General features: G+C 46.8%; 1 protein-coding gene across 6 annotated transcripts in view; it reads left to right on the top strand.

Annotated features, from left to right (window-relative positions):
* Positions 1 to 11,547, top strand: part of TMEM273 (transmembrane protein 273) — a 34,554-nt gene extending 23,007 nt beyond the window's left edge. The window contains exons 3-7 of one of the 6 annotated variants that reach the window (XR_003905616.1): positions 698 to 838; positions 2,011 to 2,041; positions 5,539 to 5,562; positions 9,069 to 9,483; positions 10,353 to 11,547. Coding sequence is in view for 2 of the 6 variants with exons in the window: in XM_029932113.1 (XP_029787973.1) it covers positions 698 to 838; positions 2,011 to 2,041; positions 5,539 to 5,562; positions 10,539 to 10,578 (236 nt within the window). In the remaining 4 variants the exon portion in view is untranslated. Of the gene's footprint in view, positions 1 to 697; positions 839 to 2,010; positions 2,042 to 5,538; positions 5,563 to 8,984; positions 9,484 to 10,332 lie in introns of all 6 variants that reach the window. The other 5 variants (XR_003905615.1, XR_003905613.1, XR_003905614.1 and 2 more) reach the window with 5 other exon arrangements.
* Positions 11,548 to 12,636: the final 1,089 nt, after the last annotated feature.

The raw sequence follows: 12,636 nt of genomic DNA, 5'->3' as shown, positions 1-12,636 counted from the left end.
ACCCTGGTGGTATGGACCTGCTGGAGAGCCTGTCCTCAAAGGGACGTGAGTCACCAGAGCCCTTGTCTGCTCTTTGTTAGCAGAGCAGCTCCAGCGTCCACAGGCCCTGCATTCTGCCACACTTCCACGCCCCTGTCTACCTGCATGGTTGGTCCCAACTCCTCTCCCCCTCAGGGGCTCACCTCAGCAGGCACGGTACAGCCTGCAGACCACCTCCTCCGGGAAGGCTCCCAGCTCACACACCGGCCCAGCCCTCGACCCCCCCATTACCTGGCATTAGGGTGAGCTCCCAACGGCCCCAACGGACTGCAGGCCCCTTGCGATGGAGTCAGATCTTTTCTCTTCCTTTGCCTTTCTGCTCACCACAGAGCAGGCAATTAACACGTATGCGAGAAATGAATTAATGAAAAGGTAAGTGAGGAAGGAATGCGGGAGGCCAGAGAAATGAACCATCAGCCACAGGGGAATGATTTCCGCAACTGAAGAGAGCAGGATGGACATCTAGGAGGAGGGGAGGGGATAAGGTGTGGGCGAAAGGCAGGGAGCATGTGCCCCTGGGCTTCAGCGGATCAAAAGTGGAATTTTAGTGTCCTCCACATGACTTTGGACTTCACTCAGAACATGAAGGGAGCCGTATAAGACCTTTGCAGGATGGTGACTGGTTGATGCCCTTGTTCAATTCCTCCCTGCTCTACAGATATCAAGTACGCCATCATCGGGTTGGCTGTGGGCCTTGCCATCTCGGCGGGCTTCCTGGCCCTGAAGATCTGCATGATCAAGAAGCACTTGTTTGATAATGACTCCTCGGATCTGAGAAACTCAAACCTGGGCTTCAATGGTAAGGGGACAGTGACCTCTGCCCGGCCCAGCCTAGGGTGGTCAGGGCAGCCTGAGGCACTGGGGAGCTCTGAAGCTTAGTTAGAGAAAGACTGAAAAACTGGGTGGAAAAGAAACGCAGTGAGCTCTCTGTGTCCCTGTCGATCTCTCTCCCTCCCCTCTTCTTTCTCTCTCTGTACTTTTCCATTCCTAAGAATCAGATTTCTTGGAGAAAGGTGGGGAAGGGAGCTGAGTTGGCTTCAGACAGAAATGTCTCTTCTCATATCCAAAAATGTGACCAGATAAAATCGATCCCAGGAGGGGATGAGGCTGCATGGTGCTGTGAGCTCAGAGGATATGGGCCGAATTGCTTTTTTGTCATAAATTGGGCTTGCTCAGAGCTGTGCTGGGTCCTCCTGATCCAAGCAGAACTGGGCTTTCAGGAACTCTGGTATGGTTCTCGGGGTCCCATGGCATCTGCAGGGAAGTGAAACCTACAAACACTGAGCAGGCAGTTTGTGAGTTTTGATAGCAAAATACAGCATTGTTCGCAACCCCCTTCTCCAAGTTGGGACTTGCAAAAATCATTCCCAGTCTGCCTCATGAGATGATGACACAGTTGTCCAGGCGGTTTTCCTGAGGATGAGGAGGAAGGAGCCTCTCTGTGTCTCTGCAAAGTGCAATTACTATCTGTGAAGACAGGCAGGAAGGGGAAGTCTGGGCCAGGGAGAGGAGGCACAGCCTTTGGGAACTTTCTGAGATGCCAGCATGCCCAATTGCATAAGGGGTTTAATTGGTCATAGGAGTTTGCTTACTATTGCTTGTGTATCCTTAGGAATAGGTGAGTAGAAGAAATAGCCTCTTCTTCACAGAATGGGGGACATGCTGGATCCTTTTAGGGCAAGAGGGTCTAGGAGCTGCAAGTGAAGGGGGGGAGTGGGGGTAGGAGGCCCTACGTATGTGCCCAGCTGAGGGGGTTCTAGATGGGACCTGGATAGACCAACTCCAACAGAACCAAAGGGGAAGGATGAAGAGTACTCAGTCCAAGACCACCCCCCTAGTGCCCCAACCTAGGGAGCCTTTCAGAGCTACTGGGTCAGGTTGGCTCTGACTCACACTCACTTGCCTGGCACTGAGCGAGCTGCACCACCGATCACAGTGTCTCCTTCCTCATGATTTGCTCTCTCTGTTTAGATACCATCACAGTAAAGAAGAGAGTCCCAAGGTAAGGTCACTACTGTGGTAAGTGAGGGGTATCATTTTCCCTCCTGTTTTATCCATTGTACTTCCTTGCCTGTCAACCTAGCCCTTCTCTCCAAAATGCTTCCTAAGAGACCAGAATGCACCCCATGCCTCCTCTTCCCTTCTTCGGTTCAGTGGGAGAGTCATGAGAGTGAAGGGGGCACAGGGTACAGTAGCCAAAGGGGGCTTGGGCTGGCCTCTGCATACCCTCAGTTACATTCTGCCATACCTCCCACACAGAACCCCTCAGTGCATCCCCTCAACACTCAGAGAGAGGTCCCTAGCCCTTACCTTGACCCACTTGGGAAGCCCATGTGGCCTACTCCAGGTTAACTGGCTTCCCCGCGAGCAATGAGCCACACTGCTCTTCTGCATAGAGACTATGTCTTCTGAGGACAATCCTGCCTCAGGACCTTTGCATATGCTGTTTTCAGTCATATGGAATGCTTTTCTCCCAGATAGCTGCAAGTTTTGCCCTTCACTTCCTTCATATCTCTGCTTCAATGCCGTCATTTCATTTTAGACACCTGATTGAACTAGAGCCTTCTTCTCCTAGTCATTATCCTCCCCTTCCCTAGCTTTATTTTTCTTCATATTACTTTCTGTTCACTGACATCATGTGATATATGGCTTTAGGTGGTTTTCCCCCTGAAATGTAAGATCCTTAGAGTGGAGTCTTTTTTTTTTTTCATCTTGGTAGCCCCAGCACTTAGCACAGTGCCTATAACAGACTGGGTACTTATATATGTGTTGAATGAATGAATGAACGAAAGGCTCTGGGCTAGGTGCTGAGAATTAGGAGAAGATGGCCTCCTTTTCAGTCAGCAGGGGAGACTGGCCCATCATGGGTGCTCGTTGCACAGTGTTGGGGTCCGGGGAGTGCTGTGACTCAGCCAGGCCTCATGCCTGGGGATGCAGACGAGTGTCTGGTCCAGCTGGGAAGCAGGATGTCTAGGGGTGCAAGCAGGACTGGCATTGCATATGGAAGGATGAGAAGTTCACTGGGGAGGGGGGCAGAAAGAGAAGTGCACGTGGACAGAAGGCACCCCGATGTGTGTCCGCGTGCGCATCCAGGGAACCAGCATTCCACGTGACAGGAGCAAAAGCTTTACATAAAGTCCTGCAGAGAAGAGGCTGAGAGATCGGTAGTTTCTACTCGGGGTCTTATGTGCTAAGCGAAGGGGTCTGAACCCCATCCTGAAACTTCTCGTCAATCACTGATGGAGTCTAAGCAGGAGAGGGTGGAATATCTTTTGTCTTGTAGCGGCATGAGATGGGGGCCGCACTGGAGACAGGGATTGCTGCTGGGAAGCCCCCGAAGGGGTTCTGAAGTTCACTTTCTGGACCATTTCCCCTCCTTCAGATGTTCTGGTTTCTGGACCCTACAGCGCCTCCCATCAACTCTCCCTCCAAACATTGCCCCCTCCTCCTCTGACTCTCACTGTCTTTTTCTCTGTCCCATCTCTGCCTCCACTTGGCCACCCTGGAAGGGCTCGGGGAGTGTGATCAGGGTGACCATTTACCTTATCATCCGAATCAGGACATTGTGAAGGTGGAGAAGAGGCCCTGCTAGTAACTGTGTGAGGATGATGGATGTGAACCTGGGTAGTTCTCGGACACCAGGGCTTATGGGGGTCGTGAGGCAGTGGTCTCTGAGCCCCGAATGGCCACCCAGTTCTCCTCTTGCTGGCAATATCTCCGCCTCTGCATCTGGGGGTCTCACACAGGGGAGGGGCAGTCCCAGGGAGTTTTTGGAAATGTGTGATGGAATTGGGGGGGCATTTATGGGCTGGGAGACCATGCCACGTGTCCCATCTCACACACACATGTTCATACACACCCAGACACACACTGGCTAAAGTTGTCACATTCTTTTTCATAAAAGAACATATGTTAGACACCTCCTAAGTGCCACCAAATGCCTGAGACTGCTGGTGCAGGAAAAGTAGAATTCCAAGTTGGCTGGCTCTCACTGCCCTGTCCTTCCCGGCCCTGAGGGGCTTTGTCACAGGGGCAGCTCTGTCTTTGTTCAGCCTTCGGGGGATTGCCACAGTGCTGGGTTCCCCTGAGGGTGCAACTGTTACCCTCGTTAGGAGACCTCCTTGTCCTGGCTCAGCCAGAGACAGCACTCCCACTGCTCCTGGCCAGGTGCTGACTCAGGCTCTCCCACTGTAGAGTCAGGGCAGACTGACCTGCATCAGGGCCTCAAACAGGGCTTTGGGCAGATGGGGGTATGGGAGGCCATGAACTGAGTCTAGTAGGATGAGCAGGATGAGCTCCTGATGGTAGGGGGAGAGAGGACCTGGAAATAAATAGATGAACCCTAGGGGAAGAACCTGCATTGTCTTTGGGGATCCAGCTGGCATCTGTGACAGGGGTACAAGGTGCGAGTCATTTGGGGGTAGATGGGCTGTGTCTGTAACGGTAAAGAGTTTTTCCCCAGCATGGCCCCGGGGACCTCTGCTGAGTGGCTGATGCACCCTGGACATGTGGCTACTGACTGTTGTGGCCAGCTCTGGCGCCGTGTTACAACGGAGGGATCATAGTGATCCCCCCTGCCCCTATGGGGTCGGGCGTGCTGCTTTGAGCTTCCAAACCACCCACACGCATGGAGAGGCACTTTGAGTTAGGGTGCTTTGCCTTGGAAACTCCAGTGCCTCCCAGAAGTCTCTGCAGACCCTGCTTCAGGGATATCTTAGGCATGGAATTCACAAAAATGGAAGATTTCACAAATCCTAATTTCCAGTCCCCGGTGCATGCATACATGGGTGCGTGTGTTCTGCGGGGTGAGGGGGTGGAGAAGCTCTGGTGACTCATAGCGAGTGACTGACACACGTGTGTGTGTGCATGCGTGCGTGCAAAGATGCTGCTGTGTGAAGCACAAACAAACCGCTTTAAAAGCATTGTTGTTGAAGCAACTGTCACTGTGGCTTTATGTCCCCATGAATGATCCTGTCAGAAGAACATTGCGGTTTTGTGTGTGTGTTTGGAAGTTCTGAATTATTTTGAAACATCACAACTACAGGAGGCAATTTCCCTAATCCCAAAGAGGTGGCTGCAATAGTCATTCAAAAATAAAGGAGACAGGTGAAGTCCAGGAAAGGGAACTTGAAGGAAGCATGGGAAAGCCGGTGGGTGGACAAAGGGAGGAAGACATAAAGGGCAGGGGAGGGGCGGGCGCGGGTGGGAGTCCTCCCCAGCCCTGGGGATATGCCCGCACCCGGTGCAGGGAAGTGTTCATGGCACGTAGCAGCAGACCAGAGCTCCTCTGCAAACAGCGCTTTTTGAAGAGAAGGGAGGCACAATTTAAGTTTCCAAAACTGACACTAGATGGAGTCAGGCTGAGTCAGTCAGGAAGATGTGAGACCCGAAAGAAAAATCTAAGGGCAGGCAAGGGCCATTCTCCTGGAACAAAACTTTGCATGTGTTTTTGGTCACGTAGGAACAAGTTAATGAACATCTGATTCTCCTGTTTTGCAGGTCACACCTCAATGTCTCCGAAAGGTGAGTTGTAAGAGTGATCGCTCGCTCTGAAAGAGAGAGAGGCAGGGGCTCTCCAGAGGCAGCCCCGTGCAGGGGGGGTGGGGGGGGGGTGCTAGCCAAGACTGCTTTTGCCGGCTTGGCTGGCTGGGAGACCAGGGATCAGCTGGGTTGTTTTCCCCCCTAAAAAGTCCGTATAGTGGTACTTCAGCAAGATTTAAAATGATGCTGTGGGACATTTGCCTGAGCAGAGCTGAGAAAACAGGATTTTAGAAGCAGGATAGTTAACTTTTTCTTCTTTATCAGATTTTTCCCTTAAAAGCCCAATCAAGCCATTAACTAACCACCTGAGTCCACACAATGAAAAAAAAAATTCCGAACCTTTTTCACCATCAAGCTATCAGTTTGGCTGAAGTGTCTGTTTCCCCTGTGGCTTTCGGGTCTCAGTGGGGACGAGGCCTGAGTCTGTGGAATTGGTTGTAGTTCGTATTCCCTGGGCCCACTTGCCTGCACCTTCCTTCTTTTGGAAAACTCTTGAAATACACCAAGAAGTTGGAAGAACAGTATAATAAAAACATGCACATTCTTCACCTAGATTCCTAGATTCACAAATTGACATTTCTCCCATTTGCTTTGTACTGTATACCTACCTGCATTTTCATATGACCCACTTAAAATTTAGTAGCAATATCACCCTTAAATTCAAAGAGATATTTCACCTCTAAATACATAACCAGACATCTCCTGCATAATCACAATATGATGACCACATTTGAGACAATGACGGAGAAAACTCAATAATCTCACCTATGACATAGCCCTGTTCGAATCTCTCTGTTTCAAAAGTATCTTTTATAGCTGGAGCCTTCCAAACCAGGATACATGGTATTGATTTTGTCCCTGTCTAATCTCTTCTCATGTTGGACAACTCTGCCTTCTTTCCTGTGGCATTGTCAATATGGAAGTACTTTCGTATGATGTCTTATCTTCTGGATTTGTCTGACTGTTTCTTCCCGAGTAGATGCAGATTGAGAATTTTGTCTAGAACACCACGGAGGTGACATTTTGCATCTTTTATTGTACTGCCTCATGACTCCAGGCTCTCTCACTGTTGGTAATGCTATGTTTGATGATTGGTTAAGGAAACGATCACTAGATCTCTGTGTTGGGGAGACCAATTTTCCTCTTTGTGTGGTCAAAAATCTGAAGGGGGGTACTTTGAGACCACGTGAAAATCCTGACCCCCAATGATTCTTCACCCAATGATTTTATGTTTGTTCACAATCCATGTTTGAATCAGTTATTACACTGGGGGTTACAGAACATGGAGTTTCTAATGGTCTCATATCTTCTGCATTTAATAGCTGGTATTCTTCTAGAAAAAAAGACTTTTACCTTCCTCCTTTTTTCTTTCTCCCACTTGTTGAATATCATTATTGTGGATTTCAACAAATTATAATTCATTGGCATCATGGATCTTCATGATGCTCAAATTGTCCCGTATTTGTCCACTACCAGTCACTTCTTGGTGGCTTTTGAGCATTGCCTAGGCTGACACAAAGAGAACATCCCAGTCTCTCCCTGTTCTGTCCCTGCTCAGACCTGGAGTCATCCATCTTCCAGGGCCCCTGTGTTTCTGTTTTGTTTTTTGATGTGAAATAGCTTTTAGAAGCCAAGATCTGGACACAGTGTGTGCTCAGGGCTCCGGAGACATCATTGCTTCCAGGCCTTCTTCACAGACGGAATCAGGAAATGTATATTTGAACCACAAACTCATACCAGAAAGTTCTTATTAAGCATTCCTCACTCCATATTTCTGTTTTGCCTCCTCCAAAGTGACAGTCCTGTTCCATATAAATGCTTTTACCCTTTATCTGCCATCTAATATTACACAAAATACTTCCAGAGTCATAACACCATATACCTACAAACTTGCAGCAACTGGAAGATTTCTTGGCAATTCTTTTTGTTTAGAATTCGGTTCTCTGTACTTAGAGTATTGTTTTCCTTTTTTGAGATTTTTTTTTACTTAAAATTTTAAAAAACGTTTCATTTTTGAGAGAGACACAGAATGTGAGCAGGGGAGGAGCAGAGAGAGAGAGATGCAGAATCTGAAGCAGGCTCCAGGCTCTGAGCTGTCAGCGCAGAGCCTGACGCGGGGCTCGAACCCACGAACCGTGAGATCATGACCTGAGCCGAAGTCAGATGCTTAACAGACTGAGTCACCCAGGTGCTCCGAAACAAGGCTATTTAGAACGCCATAAAGGTGGCAAATAAAACGGGGGGAAATATATTTTCAGAAATAGATGCCACTTGGGAAAAAGATAAAGTTGGATCCATGTCTCATACTACGCACCATAATAAATGTCAAATGGATCAGAGATCTAAATAAAAAACAAAACCTTATAAAAACTAGAAAAATATATGTGTACATATGTATGTTTTAATTTTATAGAAATTATATATATATAATTTTAATTAAATATAGTTGTGTAAGAGGAATACAGGAAGATAAAGCAGCAACTATTGAAAATTTAAAAAGAGAATGACAAATATCCTTGTTTATTGGACTATTTCTGGACTTTGTCTTATTTTCCGTGGTATCTGTGGTTATTTGTGCGCTCGTACCACTCTCCTGCTTGTGCGGGCTTCATGAGTTGCTCCACAATCCGGCGCACTCTTCTAGCATCTTCTATTCAGGGGCTTGTTCTTGCTATTTTCTGCTAGCCATTCTTGCATCTCTGTTTTTCCCTGTGAATTTCAGAACCAACTCCAAGGTCTACCCACAGAACAGACACCTCGGTATTTTCCTTGAGGTTGCATTAGGCATGTGTATTAAACTGAAGACTATAGACTTCTTTATGACGTTAAGCAGTCCTTCATGGAAAGGGGCTTTTATTTGCAAGTCTGTGTTTGTGTGCCTTATGAGAATTTTTGGATTTTTACCTTACGGGTTTTCCACATTTCTTGCTAAGTTTACTTCTAAACTTTTTTATGTTTTTGTTACTTTTATAAATGGAGTTTCTCATTATGTCTCCTACGTAGTCATTGATTGCTTATGGATTGTTTTTGATATGTTAATGTTATAGCAGCAGCCTTATTGAAAGCTTTTATTGTGCGTGTGTGTGGTTTTTTTCTTGTTGATTTCCTTAAGTTTTCATAATATTATATTATTTTCTATAATATTTAATATTCATAATATTATGTCATCTCCAAATTGTAAATCTCCTTTTCCAGTTCTTACGCCTCTGATTGTTTTCTCCTCTCTGACTGCATTGGCTAAAACCGCCTATGTTAAGTAATAGTGGAAACAGGGCACGTAGAGTCCCCAAAAGTCTCTTTCTCATTTTCTTCATATAAAGCCTGGATCTGCCCCCTCATTCACTTGCTAGTCCAGCCTCTGCCCAGTTTTTATCTTTTCTCTCGGGTTGTGTCTGGCTCTCTAGGGTCCGGTGATACAGCCGGAGGAACAGCTGCTCTGTCGGAGAATACCTTCCTCCATGGAGTGGCTCACAGTGTCACTTCCTCAGCTGAAGGTGACCAGGAGTAGGAAGAAGCTGCATTCCTGGTTTTCCCATCTCCCGTAGACATCACACTCAAGGGCAAATGCTGCATATATACAGCTTCTTTGGATCCTCTTCCTAACCACACCAGAAGGGGCCCTTTGAACTCAGGACTTGTTCATGGGTGATGAACAGGAACGGATGAACTTTCTGTTGAACCTGTGGACCTTTAGACCATCCAACTTAAACTCTGTTTCTTTGGACCCATCATATTATAAAGGAGAAACATGAGACTCTGACAGCCTTTAGACTCTCTCGGAATCCCATCAAACTTCTCTATCACCATCCTTGCTTGGTTCCAATTTGGGTGTCTTCCATGCTGTCTGCCATCAGGCTCTGTAACCCTGACCTCAACCTGTGTCCTTCGTCCTCCACACACGGGGTAGGTAGATACTTGTGTCTCTTTTATGGCCTTTGGCTTGGTTTATCCCATCGATGCTTCACTCTGCTTTATCTTTATGCTATTGCTGTCCCTTCCCCATGTTAAAGAGCAAGATACCGAGACTGAGCACGAACAGTCAAATGGCATAAACAAGCATGCAACATTCATACTGTTATAATCACAACCGTTATGTGAAACTACAGCGAAGTGTTGGTGTGAATTCAATCTCTGTGCATGGAGGTGTTGGTGAGGCCTTGAGCTGAAAGTGGCCACAGCAGGGTCTGTGCCCTACTTTCAGCCTCAGTTCTATTATACTGGGGTCTGGTTTGGTGACCTCATCTTTTCTTCCATGTTCCTAATTTTATATACATATGGATATATAGGTATGGTAGATACGCTGTGTGTGGAGAAGTCTCACTGTAACAGCACATGTTCAGACTTGAAGGTATCAGTTTCTAGTACATTTGCAAAGGTCTGTCTACCTTGTTCCTTATAGCATCTTCCCAGATCCACGCAATTACTTCAAGCACATGAAATGGCATTTTCCTGCAGACATACCTCTTAACCTTGGGGCATGACTTCTTCCCTTATTGCCACCAAAGTGCGTGAGGTTTTGTGGCTTGGGGTTTGGCAAGCAGAAAACAGTCTTTCAGTTGAGCTGTAGCTGAAAAACTCTCCCTTTATCTAGAAGCCACTGGTCTTCAGGTACTTTTTTATGTTGCTTGAGGAAATGTCCCACTTTGCTAAGATATGCTGATGAATTCTTTCATACCTACTTAACTGTGTACGCTGCATAAGCGCATGCTGTGATTGGTTAGAGCATGATTTCTTTGTTAATAAGTCTTCCAGATGGTTCTTTTCTTTTCCAGAGATGCACAAGTGATTGAGCTCTAAATGAGTGGCCTCTTCAAGAGAGGTTGGGAGGCCTGGACAGCTGCCCACAGTTTCAGTCTCATAAATGTCTTGGGTTTGAGTTTCCAAAGCCAGTGGTGGACCTTCATATGGAACTCAATACCCAGGGCAAGTAATAGATCTACTGTATTTCTGTCCTGAAGGAAAATATCAATTCTCTTCCACAAGAAGCTGACTGCATAGAGTGAGGCACAAGTACTTTATCCAGCAGTAAGAAAGATGGAAGCCAATAAATATATACCGCCTATCCTGGTTCTACATGGTGGAGCTCTTCATGCTTCTATGATAGCGTTGTATCCATACTGATGGAACCTATCCATAGCAAATGGCTTATGGAAATGGGACACAGTCTCCTTAGCACCGCCGTCTATCTACAGGGAAGCATCATTTTCTAGAACTGTTGGCCTCAACTTCTCAGTTGCCACGAGTCCCTCTGCAAAAATTCAGGGGTCTTGAAACATAAAGACCATGGGGCCATCTCTAGTCTTATAAATGAAAGACTGACCTTCCACAGGAAGAAATGAAGGACTGGGCTGGAAAGGAAGGGGTCTCAGTGACCATGGGATGGCCTGCAGCTCTGCAGCCCTTTGAATGATGGAACCAACAAAGGATTAAATGAAAAGCCGATGGTGTGCCTTATAGAGAGCTACACAACGTAATGGATTATTATTATGTTTATAGCATTATTTTGTGGTTATTACTACAAACGTTAATGGCTTTTGCATGCAGGACATGACTGGCAGAGGCTTAAGAAACCCTCATCTTTTTATTATTGCCATGAACCCAAGGTTCTGTGACACAAGCCCCATTCACATTTCTCTCCCCGCTAATATTACCATTGTGTTTCTAGGGCTGCACTGTGGAACACTCTTCATCTTTCCAATTCAACACAAATCCGAGTGGTTGTGTTGACTGGTTCTCCTTGGATTGGGTTACTCTCCTTGTGTGTGATGAAAGATGAGCAATATTTCAAAGCCAAGCTCTGCGTTGTAATAATTTGCCTGGATTCCCAAGGTGTCTTTTATCTGACTTGATAACAACGCAGTTCATTAGCAGCCTTTGTTAACTGATAACCTAAAGCGGTAACATGATACTCATAAGCAATTTTCTGTGTGTAAGATAGAATAAACCATCTTGTAAGGTATCTGTTAATTGATTTGTGTCTTTTAACAGCATTTTAATTAAGACTTCTGGTTGGTGAATGGCAGAGACACTTATAAACTGAAGGTGAATGCTTCATAATTCTCAGTAATCATTTTATTTTCTATAGACACAACCAAACCGTAAGGTCCTCTTCTCCATCCCACATCATAATGAATTTCCCCTGTGCCAATCCTGGACTCTGGTTTCGTTTTACCCCACACAGTGTTTCCTGGGTGAAGAACACAGAGAAGGATGCTAAAGGCCAGTGCTCTCTCCTTGGGTTTTAAAGGATGCCATGCCCTGGGAGGCAGAATGAGACTCTTTGCAATGGTTCCCTTAGGCTTAAACCCCAAATTCAAGCTCACTGAATTCAGACTTCCTTCTGTGGCACTCTTTCTGGAAGCTCTATAAATCCCCTCTTGACAACCCCTTTCCATGGTAGCAGTTCCTGGTGATGGAGGTTCCGATGGGCAGGAGCTCACAGAAGTGTCTGGAAGCAACCACAAGAAGCCACTGTGTGTGTGGGTACAATATCATGAGTGAGGCTATTCTGACTGCCTCACCCAGTGATTTGGACATGTGGTAGCAGAGGCCAGGGGTTAGGGGAAACTCCTGCCTTCCCTGCCCAGTGGGCCCCAGGGCTCCCAGAACACATGCAGGTCTGGACAGCCCACCTTGGCAGGCAGAACACCTGCCCAAAGAGAGCGGGGCCAGTGACCCACAACCACTAGAAGGAAGAGCCATCATTACGTGCATGGGCAGAGCAGGCCATGGATGGCACCAGCCAGCCAGGATCTATGGGAATAACTGTTTTTTACTGCATCCAGGACTCAGTGCCCAGAGGGTGAGAAGGTGAGATGGAAGAGGGTTATCTGGCAAGGTAAACAAATTTAAAATGTACATCAATCTCTGTCTCTATAAATTAAATATATGTTCATGTTGAATCTATAAATTAAAATCAGGGATGCCTGTGTGGCTCAGTTGGTTGAGCATCCAACTTCAGCTCAGGTCATGATCTTGTGGTCTGTGAGTTTGAGCCCGCATCAGGCTCTGTGCTGACAGCTCAGAGCCTGAAGCCTGCTTCAGATTGTGTGTCTC

The sequence above is a fragment of the Suricata suricatta genome, chromosome 2, assembly GCF_006229205.1.
Source record: "Suricata suricatta isolate VVHF042 chromosome 2, meerkat_22Aug2017_6uvM2_HiC, whole genome shotgun sequence".
NCBI lineage: Eukaryota > Metazoa > Chordata > Mammalia > Carnivora > Herpestidae > Suricata > Suricata suricatta.
The sequence above is the reverse complement of the archived record's forward strand: the minus strand, read 5'-3'. Positions and strand labels throughout refer to the sequence as shown.